Source organism: Heterocephalus glaber, unplaced genomic scaffold (assembly GCF_053883595.1).
Source record: "Heterocephalus glaber isolate CG9 unplaced genomic scaffold, H.glaber_assembly_v1.0 deba00001608, whole genome shotgun sequence".
Taxonomy (NCBI): Eukaryota; Metazoa; Chordata; class Mammalia; order Rodentia; family Bathyergidae; genus Heterocephalus; species Heterocephalus glaber.
The window spans coordinates 16,244,899-16,258,794 of record NW_028258379.1 but is presented as its reverse complement, the minus strand read 5'-3'; the positions used below and the strand labels follow the sequence as shown (position 1 = coordinate 16,258,794).

Genomic DNA, 13,896 nt, shown 5'->3' with positions numbered 1-13,896 from the left:
CCTAACCAATGCATTTATAAAAGAAAAAGAAGCTAAACTATGTTAAAGGAGAACAAATGATGTGTTAGTGAACAAAAGGACAAAATTAAGACCATGGTCATCTAATTAATAGCTGCTATATAGACAATTTAAACAAAAAAATCAGTAGAATTATTATCAGGGAAGGATTATTGTAGGAAAATCCAAAGAAAGCTACTAAGCATAAAAACACACAGATGGAAAAAATTAAAATAACTGTTTGATCTTTACACAGGCATTTAAAAAAAGCTATACAGTACAATCATTTTCAGTTCCTCAGAACTTGTAAAGAATTGGTTGTTACAGAACTGAAGGAATAATAGAAAAATGCAAAACAGAAATACTGATTAATCATTAAACTACTCAATGTCTAGTCAGCAAAAAGTGGATATAAGGAAATTAAAGTTGATTGAGACATACACTTTAAAATCTAAAATATCTTTACATGCTTTTTAAAAATAACTATCCACTGACTAGGGCAGTTTAAGCTTAATGATCAACTTCGTCTTAATTTTACAAGGTGGGCCATGGCTCTGACAATCTGCAATGACACTGATAAAAAATAAAGTTCTTGACTTTGGTCTGTATGTAAATAAACTGTGGTACATCTAAGCTGATGTACTAAATAGCAACCAAGAAGAATCTCAAAAGTATTTCTTCTAATGTAGGGGGGAAAATTGACAGAATGAACTCACCAAGATGGAATAATATCCAAATCATACACTAGTACCTACTTACACTGCAATGCTAGGTCTTTCTGTAAGGTTATGGTTAATAATTGAGGGAAGGACTGGGGATGTGGCTCAACGGTAGACCACTTACCTAGCCATGTACAAGGCCCTGGGTTCAACCCCTAACATTTGCAGTATATAAAAATGAATCATAATTGAGGGCAGCTTGAAAATTAAAAGATTTTAGTTCCACTTTACTATTGAGGAGAGGCTGGACATAATATGAAATCAAATAAGAATCATCACTCTTTCCCCATAGAAGAGATTCAGGCAGAAGAAAACAAAGCATTTCTGTTTGTAACTACACATCATGGAAGACAAGTGAAGGGGAATTTAGGACTCCTGAATAATTAGATTTTAAAGAAGTTTTTTTTTTTCATTCTCTATCTGCTCTTACTCCACTCACTATTCCTTCATAGCTATGAGGACTTTAACACCCTATTACTCAAGGAACTCTGAAGTCGTCACAGACCAGGGAAATAGTCCAAATGGGAAAAAGAGGTCTCCTTAACTTGAAAAGAGAAATTCAGAAGAATTCCCGTCTACTTCAATTTCTCCAGGCTCTGACATAACTGGAATTTATATTATCACAACCTGACTCCAGTAGATGGTCTGGGGTAAGAAAGAACAGAAAAACTAAAGCATCTCACTGCTAGACCATTGCCTCTGCATTTGCAGCTGAATTTTACACAGAGTTAACAGTCCCTAACACCCACAATAACTTCATAGCCTAACAAAAAATTCTGGGGAAGAAATATACACAAACTATCATTCCAAATGCTTATTTTTTAAATCGCCATTCTCACTCCTAAGATTTCAAGGTATATATACTCAACATTAAAATAAACTTGAAGGGGCTTGGGATTTAGCTCAGGGGTTTCACCACCTGCTGCACAAGTGCAAGGACCAGAGTTCGATCCCTGGTACCAAAAAAAATAAAATGAAATAAAATAAAATAAACTTGAATACCTCAACAGAGGGTTTCAATATCCTGAAAGGGTACAAGCTGACTAAGCAGTTCTTGTTTGATTAAAAATAGCAAAAGGAAAAAGATACAAAAATATACATATAAATTGGATAAATCATCTTTAGAAAGAATTAAGCTTAGAGGAAAACTAGAAAAGCCAAACGGGGGCCCTACCTTACTGTAACTGAACAGACTTGCAACACAAAGTTAGTAAGAAAGCTGGACTAATACCCATCCATAAATGTAGTGGCACAGAGACCTACACAGCTTCACCTCTGAGTACCTAAGATTTATGTCTTTGTTTTTAAGACAAACTTCAGAAGAAGCAAAGTCCTAAGAAGGGTCATATGCTCTCCAGTTGTAAAAGTTAAGATGAAACAGAAAAGGGGTCATGGAAAAGACAAACTCAAAGAGCAGCAAAACATGGTGAAATACAAGCTTTGAAAACAGGTTTGATTCTCAGTTTGAGCACTGGGTGACCTTAGAAAAATTCTCTAAACTCTCTTAAAGCCCAGTTTCCTCTTATATGAAATACAAACAGTGGAATTCTACCATACAGCAGAATTGTGAACATTAAGAATATCCAGTAAGTGTGTAGTACAGTGCTTAATAAATGCCAACCAATCTTAATTAACAATAACAGAATACACAACAGTGCCAACTGGGTGTATTCAACCCACCTAGAGGCTACCCCTATGGGGCATTTGGGTTGATTCTATGAAGAGGGGTAGGAATAATGAAGAGATGCTAAGTATCCTGCAAAGTACACAAAGAATAATTTCATCCAAAACACCAACAGCATCCGCATTGAAAAGTCGATAGATTACTATTAATATTAAAGTAAAAAGTTGCAGAATTATCAATGTTCCTACAAATGAGATGTAGAAAAATTAAGTTACCAAAAGTCACACTGACATTTAAACATCTATTAATTAAGAGACAAATTTCTGGGCCGGGGATTTAGCTCAGTGGTTTCACTGCCTGCTGCGCAAGCACAAGGATCCGAGTTTGTTCCCCAGTACCAAAAAAAAAAAAAGAGAGAGACAAATTTCCATGGCCTGATCACATTTGGTATGATCTTTGATCATATTTGGACTTGCCACTGTTATTTTCTAAGCCCACAATGTATTCAGACAACCTGAAAGTCTGTCACTAAATAGTATACTCAAAGTTACACAGAAGTAGCAGAGAACAGAACTATAGCCCGAAAATACCTAAAAAGCCCTGATTCTTAAAGTGCAGCTTACGAGAACATTTACAAAATGCATATGCATGGCACCTGCACATTCTCTCTCAAATATACTATATATACTCATATATACCAGCCTCTGCTAAGACTCTAGTTCTAAAGAACAATATGCTTGTGAACTACGTAGTATAAACAGCAGCAAGTTGTTTTTAACTTCTTGGTTATGCATTGAGATATATAATTTTTAGTCTCAAACTGTTTCCCTTACACATAACTTTCTTGAAGAGGAAAACAGAATCATAAATGCTACTTTAAAAACTAGAAAAAAAACAAAACAAAACTAGAGATCAGGGACCGGGGATTTAGCTCAGTGGTGCTGCCACCTGCCTCGTAAGTGCAGGGTCCTGAGTTCTATCCCCCCCATACCAAAAAAAACCCAAAAAACAAAAAACTAGAGATCAACTTCTGATTAAAGAAAGGCTACAAAGCCAATACTAGAGTGGCTGGTTTGGAAAAAAGTGGAACTCATCAAGAGACTGCATTTGTACTTTGGGTAAAATTAATTAGGAAAATCCCTGATTTAGCGAAGGAGAGCTCACCATTCTGACATGTTTTCATCAGAGCCCTGTTTCTGTTCATCTGTTTCACATTCCATTCTTTCTTTCCTTCCTGTTTTGCTTAGGAAAGCCCTGTTTTCTGATGATTCACACAACCCGTGGCCTGATGAGGTCCAGGGGGTATTCTCCTTCCAGCGAGACAGACGCTGCTTCTTGGCGGACTTGAACCTGCAGCCTCGCTCATAGCTCCAATCTGATACCTTCAGCTTCTGCTGAAGGCTGGCAGCCACCTCTGAAGTCACTCGCTTCACCTTTCGCCTGCGCCTGAGTGGTCGACAAGGTGCATTTTCAGTAAAGGAGTCTGATTCATGCCAAGAATGTTGCTTACTCTTAACAATGGCATTGAGAGCTGGGTGCCGTTTGGCTACCATTGTGTCATCAGAGTCACTGAAATTGGTGACTGGGGCAACTTCTCGACAGTCCTTAATGGCCTCATCCAGGCTGGACTCAGAGGCCTCACTGTAGCAGCAGGTGTGCTCTGCCAGGTGAGTAAAGTCAGATCGGCGCTTCCGGCCTCGGCGTTTCCGAAGCTGCCGCCTCTGCTGTCGAGGGCTCAAGGCCATCTCTTCCCACAGCTCACCAAGCTTATTCTGCTCAGATGTCTGCTCCAAGGCTGAGGCTAAGTCATGTACCAGCTCATCCATGAGGCCACATCTGCCAAGGAAAATTTCAAAAATGAAAGAAAAAGAAAGCTTGAATAGGATCTGTTATTTTCAAATAATTCTATAAAATAGATCATGCAGAATCATGCCCATCTATAGAAAATAAACATACCTTACAACTGGATATATTTAAGACTATGTTCCTCCCATCCATGCTCCCTTAAGCCACTAAAAAAAATAGGTATTTGGCCCCTGTTAAATGTCTGACACCAACGTGTTCTTAAGTATAAAAACTCAACCACTCACAAGATAACTGAGATACTAGCAAAAATGAGCAAACAAACCGGGGGATCTCTTCCCTTCCTCCTCAATTGAACTTATCATTGAATTACAAGGTGATGAGATCCCAAAAGACTATAAAATGTCTAATCAGAGATGAACAGAAAAACACACAATTTCAAAACCACAGTAGAGCTGAGAGAATACAGGATGGGATCTGGCAGCACCATGGTACTGAGACTGGATGAAGGTCTGCTCAGAAGTCTGGGATCACTGCTGAGAATGCACGGACTCACTTAAGGAAGCCTGCTTGCAGTTTAAGAGATCCAAGAGTCTGTAGTGATGCCAGTGTACCGATTGCCATGTGGAAGCTACTAGGTATAGAACTACATAGAAGGCGTCATTTACTTTTGCATAATTAGCAACTTTTAGGCTCTTCTCTCCATCCTGATCATCCTAATTATGTGCTTTAGTGCTGCACGGTAACACAATCACACACACAAAACCAGGATATAACTGAAGCTGAAATGAGGGGGATGGGGTGGAAACTAAGGTTTCTGGCTAATTGCTCTTTTCAAAATCTCCTATTTTTCTACTCATCGAACTGTCATACTTCAGAGGCAAACCTTTCAAGGGATACGAGTAGAAGCAATTTTTAAAATTCCCTTTTAAAAAGAAATGTAATCTGTGCAACACCTAATAAAGTATACATTAAGTCATCACTTTCTGCCTAGGCCTTGTTAAGCCCGAAGTATTTCAAGACCATAATTAGAGCTTAAAACTCTATGTAGCCCACCACCCTCAGGGCATATTTCTGTTCATGCAATATATATTTTGCAAAAGGCTTTCAAAAATCCGTTCTTGGACTGGGGATTTAACTCAGGGGTTCAACCGCCTGCCGCGAAAGCGCAAGGACCCGAGTTTGATCCTCGGTACCGAAAACAAAACAAAAATCTGTTCTCACACTGTCCCTACGCCAATGAATTCAAAGGCAGAAAAGTCTTCTGGCTTGTGTGACATATCTGTGGGGGCAACGGAGACACCTAGTTCCAAAATGACCACCCAAGGAATACCTCAAAATGTCAAAAGCCACATAAATTAAAAGATCACACCCCTTTAAGTAAAAAGTAGTTTAAGACTCCGTAACTGGAGTATGACCAAAATAGATAAACAAGTGGAAACAGCATGTTTAAATCTCATTCACTTTCTTATTGTTCAAAAATTCTGGCAGAACTGCACAAACTGCAACGTGGAACGAAATTATCAAACAACTTTTAGTTGAATACTTGAGCAGAATCCTTTTCCTGCCTCAAAGACTGCAATTCAAACAGGCAGCAGAAGAGCCCTGGGACTCCCGCAACCCCAGGTTCGCTCAGATGAAAACCCCAAGAGGACCCAGGGTCCAGGCACGGGCCCAGAGAGGGGTAAGGCTGTCTGGGTCAAGACAGGACGTGGCAGACGGCAAAGGAGAGTCAGCAGCAGAGTGGGAGGTGTGGAAGATAGGGAAGCAGGAAGCAACTCTGAATTTGGGCTCACCCTGAACAGTGGGTCTGCCCTTCTAAGATGGAAACCGCCAAAAAGCAAGATCTGGCGAGCGGGCTCCCTCTGTGATCGAGGGTCGCAACATGGCCACATATGTGCGAGGAAAAAAAACACACAAAAATAACATGTTTCAAAGGACTCCCCGCCATCTCCCGCTGTCCCCGAGAGCTACTGCGACCAAGGCCCGAGACACCAATCCCTCATGCTGTCACCCGCCGAAAAGGGAAAGAAGGGAGGTGAGGAAGGGACTGTCGCCCTCGAGGCGAACCGACCTCATCGCCCGGGATTGGGGCAACAGGCCCAGGGACGCAAGGCCCACCACTCTCGCCCCTCCCGCCAGCCGCCACGGCCCCAAGGCACCCTTAGCCGCCCAGCAGCAGCCCAGAGCCCGGATGCTCTCTGGCGCTGGCGGACACCGACCCTCTCACCCACTCCTCCCCCTCACCGGCTGCCGCAGCCACCTCCAACTGGCGCCGCTTTTGAGGCCCAGTCTCCCCGCCGGGGTTTCCCTCTCTGACCTTATTTCCGGTCTGGGCCGGAGGGGTGGGGCGGTAGTAGAGTGGGAGGGGCTGACTGAGAGAAGGCCCGCCCGGGCCCAGCAGCTTCCGCCCGCGGTCGTGCCCGCTTCCGCCCCATAGTGGGCGGGGCCAGGGAAAGCTAGGATGTTGGCCAGGAGGCAAGGAAAAGCCCAGTAGGGAGCAAGAATCATCTTTGTGGCTCGGATGTCAAACTAGAGTAGACCCCGCAGGCTAGCCTCTTCTCCCCAGTGAGCGTCAGAAAGTTGGGCGCTGAGGATTTGTTAGGTTGAAGAGAAATGGATCTTCATTTTTATCCATAAGAGTTGGCATAAACTTCGGAAGGGGACAGTTTTGCGTTAAGTTACTCAGCATTAAAAATATACTTGCCTTGAGCAATAAAACGGTAAAGTAATATTGGATTATATCTCAAAGTATAAAAGAAATATTCATGATCCCATACTGATATGTGAATGATAAAGTAAATTAGTGGGGAAGAAGAGATAAATTTCCCGCGGAAGAATCCTAATTTGTGTAGAGCCCATCCACAAGCATAGCTCCCAACTTCTTGTGTGATTTCCTCTGATGAGTACAGTATGGAAAGGGGGCAAAATGAGTAACTTTGCAGTGGAGAAACCTGACGGGCCCTATCTCAGCCTGGTGATCAAGGTTAACATCAACAGTGATGCGTCATGACAGTGTGTGAACTTGATATATAGAGCACAGCACTCTATAGTACTTTCCTTCCAAAACTCCTAACCCCAGTCCAAATGACACAGAGACCACCATAGGAACACAAAATAACTCCTGGGCTCTAAACCAGTTACTCATGAAAAGCAGGATTTGTGTTTTCTTCTGAGCCAGTCAGGGACTTAAAAGTGGTTTCTGCTAAAAAAAAAAAAAAAAAAATTAATAATAATAATAATAATAGGGCTGGGGATTTAGCTCACCGGTACTGCACCTGCCTTGCAAGTGCAAGATCCTGAGTTTGATCCCCGGTACCAAAAAACAAATAATAATAATAATAATAATAATAATAATAATAATAATAATGACCATTTGGGCCTACAGATGTCCAATAGGTAACTAAAATCAGAACAAAGCTTGACCTCCTCCTTCTTTGGTAGCCTTTGTTACCTTAAAACTTTGAGATCTCAGATCTGCATATAGGCATGCTAATCATTTAGGGAGTATATGTCTACAAGTTGGCAAAACAGAGTTGATCCCCGAATTTACAGTCTCATCCCTCTTTAAGACTGAAGACACCAAGATAAGAATTAACGGGAACATTCAACTACACCTGGAAGTCTTCAGTCATGGCACTAAATTAAAGGTCACCTTGGATTCCAGCAGAACCTCACAAGATTGAGATTTCCCTAAGCAAAAATATCTTTTGGGAACCAAGTTGTGCCTCACATCATAAGGATTCCTTCAGATCTATGGAAACCAAAACTGACAGAATGTTCCACTAGACCCTGACCCATTTCAACTAATCCTTAAAAGTTGGCCTCCTCTTTTGAGAGTGGGCCAGTCTGATCCTCTTCATCAGAGTGTGCCCCCTCCAGCTACTCAAGCTGGAGTAGTTTCCCATTTGCTCTTACTCTGCTCATTAGAGGTCCAGCTTGATCTTTGTCAAAGCTGTGCTCTCCTTTGTTTTCTCTTTTAATTAAAGCCTTTTCCTGCAAGTTTGTGCTATAGTTTTAGTTTCCATTATCACTAAAGCTAGGACCCATGCTAACTGGTAATGTAATCATGTGAAAGAAAACAAACCCCAGTTGAAGGACATCATACAGAATGCATGACCAGAATTCCTCAAAATTATGAAGGTAAAGACAAGGAAAGTCTCCGGGCGTGATGGTGCATGTCTGTAATCCCAGCACTCAGGAGGATGAGGCAGGAGGATAGCTACAAGCTTGAGGCCAGGTTGGGCTACAAAGTGAGTTCAAGGCCAGTCAAGACTACATAGTGAGACCCTGTCTCAAGACAAGGAAAGTCTAAGAAACTGTCACAGCCAAGAGGAGCCTCAGGAGACATGACAACTAAACGGAATGTGGTATAATGGATGGAATATTGGAATAGAAAAAATCTAGATAAAGCATGGACTTTAGTTATTAATAATGTATTAATATTGGTTAATTGTGACAAGGTGCTATACTAACGAGATGATAATAAGGGAAATTGGATGTAGGTTACATGGAAAATGTAGAATCTTCATAATCTTTTTTTTTTTTTTGGTACTGGGGATCAAATTCAGGTCCTTGCACTTAGGAGGCAGGCAGTGGAACCACTGAGCTAAATCCCCGGCCCCATAATCCTTTTCTGTAGTGCTGGGGATAGAACCCAGAGTCTCTTGCACATGCTAAATAAGCACTCTACTACTGAGCAACATCCCCAACTCAGAATCGTCATAATTTTTCTGGAAACCTGAAATTCTAAAATTACAAGTTTTTTTTTTTCTAAAAATGTGTATGGCTTTTGGCTCAGAAATTTCCCTAAAAATTTTAGTCTAAGGAAGACTTGGAAATGGGTGCAAAAATCTGAAATGCAGGTAAATTTATTTCTGCAACATTGCTGAGGGGTGAAGGTACTTGAAAAAGCCAGAACTGCTACCAAAGTGGTTAATTAAGTTATTAATTATGCCGTCTCTGGGATGGTGTACCTTACAGCCTATAAAGATGATGTTATGGAAAGATATTTAATGACAGGAAAAGTTACTGATTTATGATGGGGTATACTTCTATATGGCTGTTATATTTAATTAAAAGTGTGCTTTAAAATGTAGAGTTTAATATATATATATATATATCTGAGTATATATAAAGGAAATTAAAACAGTATTTTCATAAGACTATCACCAGAACAGTACACTACACAACATCCAAAATAGTTCCCATTAAATGCCTACATTTCTACTCTGTTGCTTTTATGAATTTTCAGGATTTCCTGTAGGTGAAACTTACCATGTAAAGAGAGGAGACAAAGATGATAAATCAGGTTTTGTGCCAAAGTGATTGCAAGACTGAGTAGAGTTACCTGCACAGCTAAAGAAATGAAGACAAGCTCGAGAGGAGTGGCTGGATGGGGTGGTATATGTCTCTGATCCCAGCATTCTGGGAGACTAAGGCAGGCAAATTGTAATTTTGAGCTCAGTCTGAGCAACTTAGTGATTTAGCAAGGCCTTATTGCAATAAGTGAGTGTTAAGGCCCTGGGTGCAAAGTACAAGAAAGGGAGGTGGAGGGGAGGGGCAGAAGGGTACAGGAGGGAAGGGGAGAGAAGGGGAAGGGGGGAGGGGAGAGGAGAGGAGAAAGGGGGGAAAGGATTTGATGGGAAGATGATTACTTCTATTTTCTATTTGGGATGTGCTGAATTTGTGATTTCCACAGGACAGACATACAGAAATATTTAACAGATGTCCATGCTCCTCAACCCTCTCTTTAAAAAAAAATTCTTTGCCACAAATCACATCAGTTCCTGTAGTGCCATTTGTCCCCTTCAGCACTGAAAGCTCCCAAATTTCTTTTCTTCCCCCCACATCAGAAGGGTAATGTTTAAGGTTATAACAAGGTTTGAGGGAGGCACAACTCATGCATACGGCATGAACACCCAATCATCACACTCATGAAATCGAAGGATCTTAAATCTGTTTTGTTTGTTTGTTTGTTTTTGTTTGTTTTTTGAGACAGGGTCTCACTTTGTAATTCAGGCTGGCCTTGAATGAACTATGTAGCCCAGGCTGACCTCGAACTCAAGGTGGTCCTCCTGCCTCAGCCTCCTGATTTCTGAGATTACAGGCATGTGCCATCAGGCCTGGTGCTCCCAAATTTCTTGAAGTCCATTTTTAATTTTCTGCTTCTGCTAATGTCTCCACTTGTATCCACCACCAGTATCTCCAATTTAAGATGTCAAAATAAAGCTTAGTTTCTCCCATGATACTTGTCAAATCTGCCCCTCTCTACTGTTTCCTTTTCGGGAAACATCACCTCTACCATACACTCAGCCAGGTGAAAAGCTTCAAAATAATTTTCAATTCTTGATTCCCCTTTTACCCCTTTACTCAGTTAAATGCTAAGCCTCATAGATTCCACGCCTACAGGATTCTTAGACCCACCCTCCCTCTGTCATTTTCATTCTGCTATGAACCTCATCTGGCCAGGTGACATCTTACTGGTCTTCCCACCTTCAATATCTCCCCAAAAAAGCTATTCTCTACCTGGTAGTATAGTTCCTTCCGAAAACACGGTTTGGATCATGTCACCTCTTCCATCTTTCACTTCCTCCTGCTTGAGGCTTAGACCATTTGCTGGTTCTTAAACACCCTTGGGATTTGGGGAGATTTAAAGGTTCAATGCCAATGCTACCTCCATGAAGACTTCCCTTTGCTTGCCCTCTCCATTGGCTCTTCTCTCTCAGTTCTTGCCAGAATCTTCATTACAATATTTTCTTCATTCATCTTTGAATTAGAGGTAATTATGTAGAAGTTTGCCTGCCCAACTAAATCATTCATCCAACAAATATTTCCTGAGCCCCTACAACATATCTGGACCTGTGCTAAGTAGACTAAAAACTAAATAAATGCTTGTTCACGAGATACTGAGTTAGGAAAATTAGAACCTCAGTCATATTTTTTAATGTTACTGAGGATAGAAACCAGGGCCTTGCACCTGCTAGGCAAGTACTCTACCACTAAGCAACATCCTCGGACTTTTTTTTTTTTTATGTATTGGTATATGTTTGTGATGGATAATAATTATCTTGGAGAATTGATAAATATACATCTTAATCGTTTTTACTTCCCCCTTCCTTCCCACTCTCCAGCCCTTTTTTGTAGTTTTGAGATATGGTCTTGCCCAGGCTGTCCTCAAATTCACAATTCTCCTGTCTCTGCCTCCTAAGTATCTGGTGGCACATACAAGTGTATTCCATAGGATGGTGAAAGCCATGGACAGAGCCCACAGGGTAACCAATCCCATTTCCCATGCAGACTGTCTCAGGAGTGGGCACACTGACTCAGTAACGGGTAATGAATATGAAGAGAAGGTTTGGGGGGCAATCACAGCAAGCGACCATTTCTCTTCTTTTTTTGGAAATTGTTGTACCTGGAACTGCCACACCTCTCCACTATTCTAAGGATGTACCAATGCTGAGGATGGCAGAGAACAGCAATGAAAGGAATCTGGATCTCTGATGAGATTCCTGAGCCCTGGATCAACCAACCCTGAAGGATCTATTCCAGAACTTTCTGTTGTGTGACATACTAATTGCTACTGTTTAAGCAACTTTGAGTTGTGATGGTCTGTTACTTGCAGCCCAGTGTACCCCAGCTTTTCCACCTGCCCATCATTCAGTCCACTTTCCATATTCACCACCATCTCCTTTGTTGCCCATAAAACACTACTACCATGTGCCTTCTCCTCCATCCATGTCCCATGTTCCATCTCTTCACAGAAATGATCATGAAGTGTTTACCAGCCTTCTCCCATAGAAGCATAAAAATTATTCCTAGTTGAAAAGTTGGCATTACAAATTCCTGGAGATTTGTCTGTGGAAGGAGGAGTCTCACAAGGTGCAGGAACCATCCAGGCAGGAAATGAGAGGGTAAGATAACCAAGCATAGATCACTTACCTTCTCCACCTGCCTAAGCCAGTGCTAACATGGACCTCATGGGAAGTACAAAAAGGAAAGAAACCCAGGGCTCAGAGGCCTAGGGCAAGACCATTCAAGGTGGACCTCACTGGGGAACCTATGGGAAACCTGAACCTGGCTTTGCAGAAGAGAATGAAGGAAGCTAAAACAATATTTAGGGAAATTAGTATTTATGTGCCAAGGACTGCCCCAGAAATGCATGGAAGATTGAGTTAGGTGATAATAAAATACAGTCATGCATCCCTTACCAACAGCAAGGATGCATTCTGGGGAATGTGCTGTTAGGCAATTTCATCACTGTGCACACATCATAGAGTGTGCTTACACAGCCCTAGCTGGTATAGGTCCATCACTCAATGTGGCCACTCGGTGAAATCAAGAGATGCAGTAGGGCTGGGGATTTAGCTCAGTGGTTCCTCCACCTGCCTTGCAAATGCAAGGTCCTGAGTTCGATCCCCAGTACAAAAAAAAAGAAAAGAAAAAAGAGATGCAGGAAACACAAGATCTGTGTGGTTGCTGCTGGTGTCACTGGGCATAGTGTTTCATGGTAAAATTTATTATAAGTAGAAGAAATACACTTTTATAAAAAGTACAGTATAGTGAATACTAAACCTGTAACAATCATTTATTGTCTTTAAGTATTATGTTCTGTACCTGAGTGCCACACTGTGTGTGTATGTGGGGGTGGATGGTACTAGAGATTGAACTCAGGACCACTCTTCTGTCAAACTATATCCCCAGCCCATTTTATTTTTTACCTTTTAAAAAATATTCATTTATTCATTCACTAATTCATTCATTTTGTGGTCACAGGGAATTGAGCCCAGGGTCTTTGGAGTAAGCTACATCCTCAGCCCTTTTATTTATTTTTAATTTTGAAACATGACTTTGCTAAGTTGTTAAGTTGCCCTGGTTGGGCTTGAACTTGTGATCCTTCTACCTCAGCCTCCTGAGTAGCTAGAATTACAGGTGTGCACCACTGTGCCTGGCTGTGCTACGCTTTGTGTGACTAGTAACACATTAGGTTTGTTTACACCACACATTGGGGAGTAATAAATTGTACTACATCATTATGACGGCTGCCATGTCACTATGTCACTAAGTGAGGAGAATGGTTTGATGATCTTTTTTGTTTTTGTTTTTGAAGTACTATGGATTGAACCCAGGGCCTTCACTTTGAGCTACATTCCTGGCCCTTTTTATATATTTATTTTTTAAATTTTGAGACAGAGTCTCACGAAATCATGAAGTTGCCCAAGCAGGGCAATTTAGTGACTTAACCTCCCAGAGTGCTGTGATTACAGTGAGCACCACCACATCTGGCTAGCCTCATTCTTATCTATGGTTCCACAATTATATATGTAGTCGATTGTCGATCAAAACATCATTATTTGGTACAGGACTGTAATAGTCTCTAGGATCTCTTGAGTAATTGCCAGAGACTATCTATATATTAACATGAATTACCTCATTAATCTTCTGAAGATTAATCCTCACAGAAATTCTGTGAGTAGATAGTATTATTATCTCCCTTTTACAGATGAGAAAACTAAAGAGGTTAACTAGCATGCCTAAACCCATACAACTAGTTAGCATGTAACCAGGCAGAGTGACTTCAGAAGCCAAACCGTCAACCACTAACCTATAATGCCTCTAAACAATAGTGTGTGCCCAATATTATGCATGAAACTTAGCAACACAAATATATATGATATATATTAACTGTTAGGCATATATTGTTGTACAAAGAAAGTCGCACCTCCTATATTTATTGATGAGGTCAGTTAACCC

General features: G+C 41.1%; 1 protein-coding gene and 1 non-coding gene across 10 annotated transcripts in view; both read right to left on the bottom strand.

Moving 5' to 3' along the window:
- The window catches only part of Gpatch2l (G-patch domain containing 2 like), a 139,948-nt gene extending 133,444 nt beyond the window's left edge, over window positions 1–6,504 (bottom strand). For 3 of the 9 annotated variants that reach the window (XR_015445056.1, XM_004837150.4, XM_004837149.4), the window contains exons 1-2: window positions 6,391–6,504; window positions 3,505–4,176 (exon numbers count right to left, since the gene is read on the bottom strand). Coding sequence is in view for 4 of the 9 variants with exons in the window: in XM_004837150.4 (XP_004837207.1) it covers window positions 3,505–4,166 (662 nt within the window). In the remaining 5 variants the exon portion in view is untranslated. The remainder of the gene's footprint in view (window positions 1–3,504; window positions 4,177–6,390) is intronic. The other 6 variants (XR_015445055.1, XR_015445054.1, XR_015445053.1 and 3 more) reach the window with 2 other exon arrangements.
- Window positions 6,505–9,992: 3,488 nt separating this feature from the next.
- Window positions 9,993–10,094, bottom strand: LOC147822770 (small nucleolar RNA U13). Its single transcript, XR_015445236.1, has one exon. It is a non-coding gene; the product is annotated as a small nucleolar RNA U13 (small nucleolar RNA).
- Window positions 10,095–13,896: the final 3,802 nt, after the last annotated feature.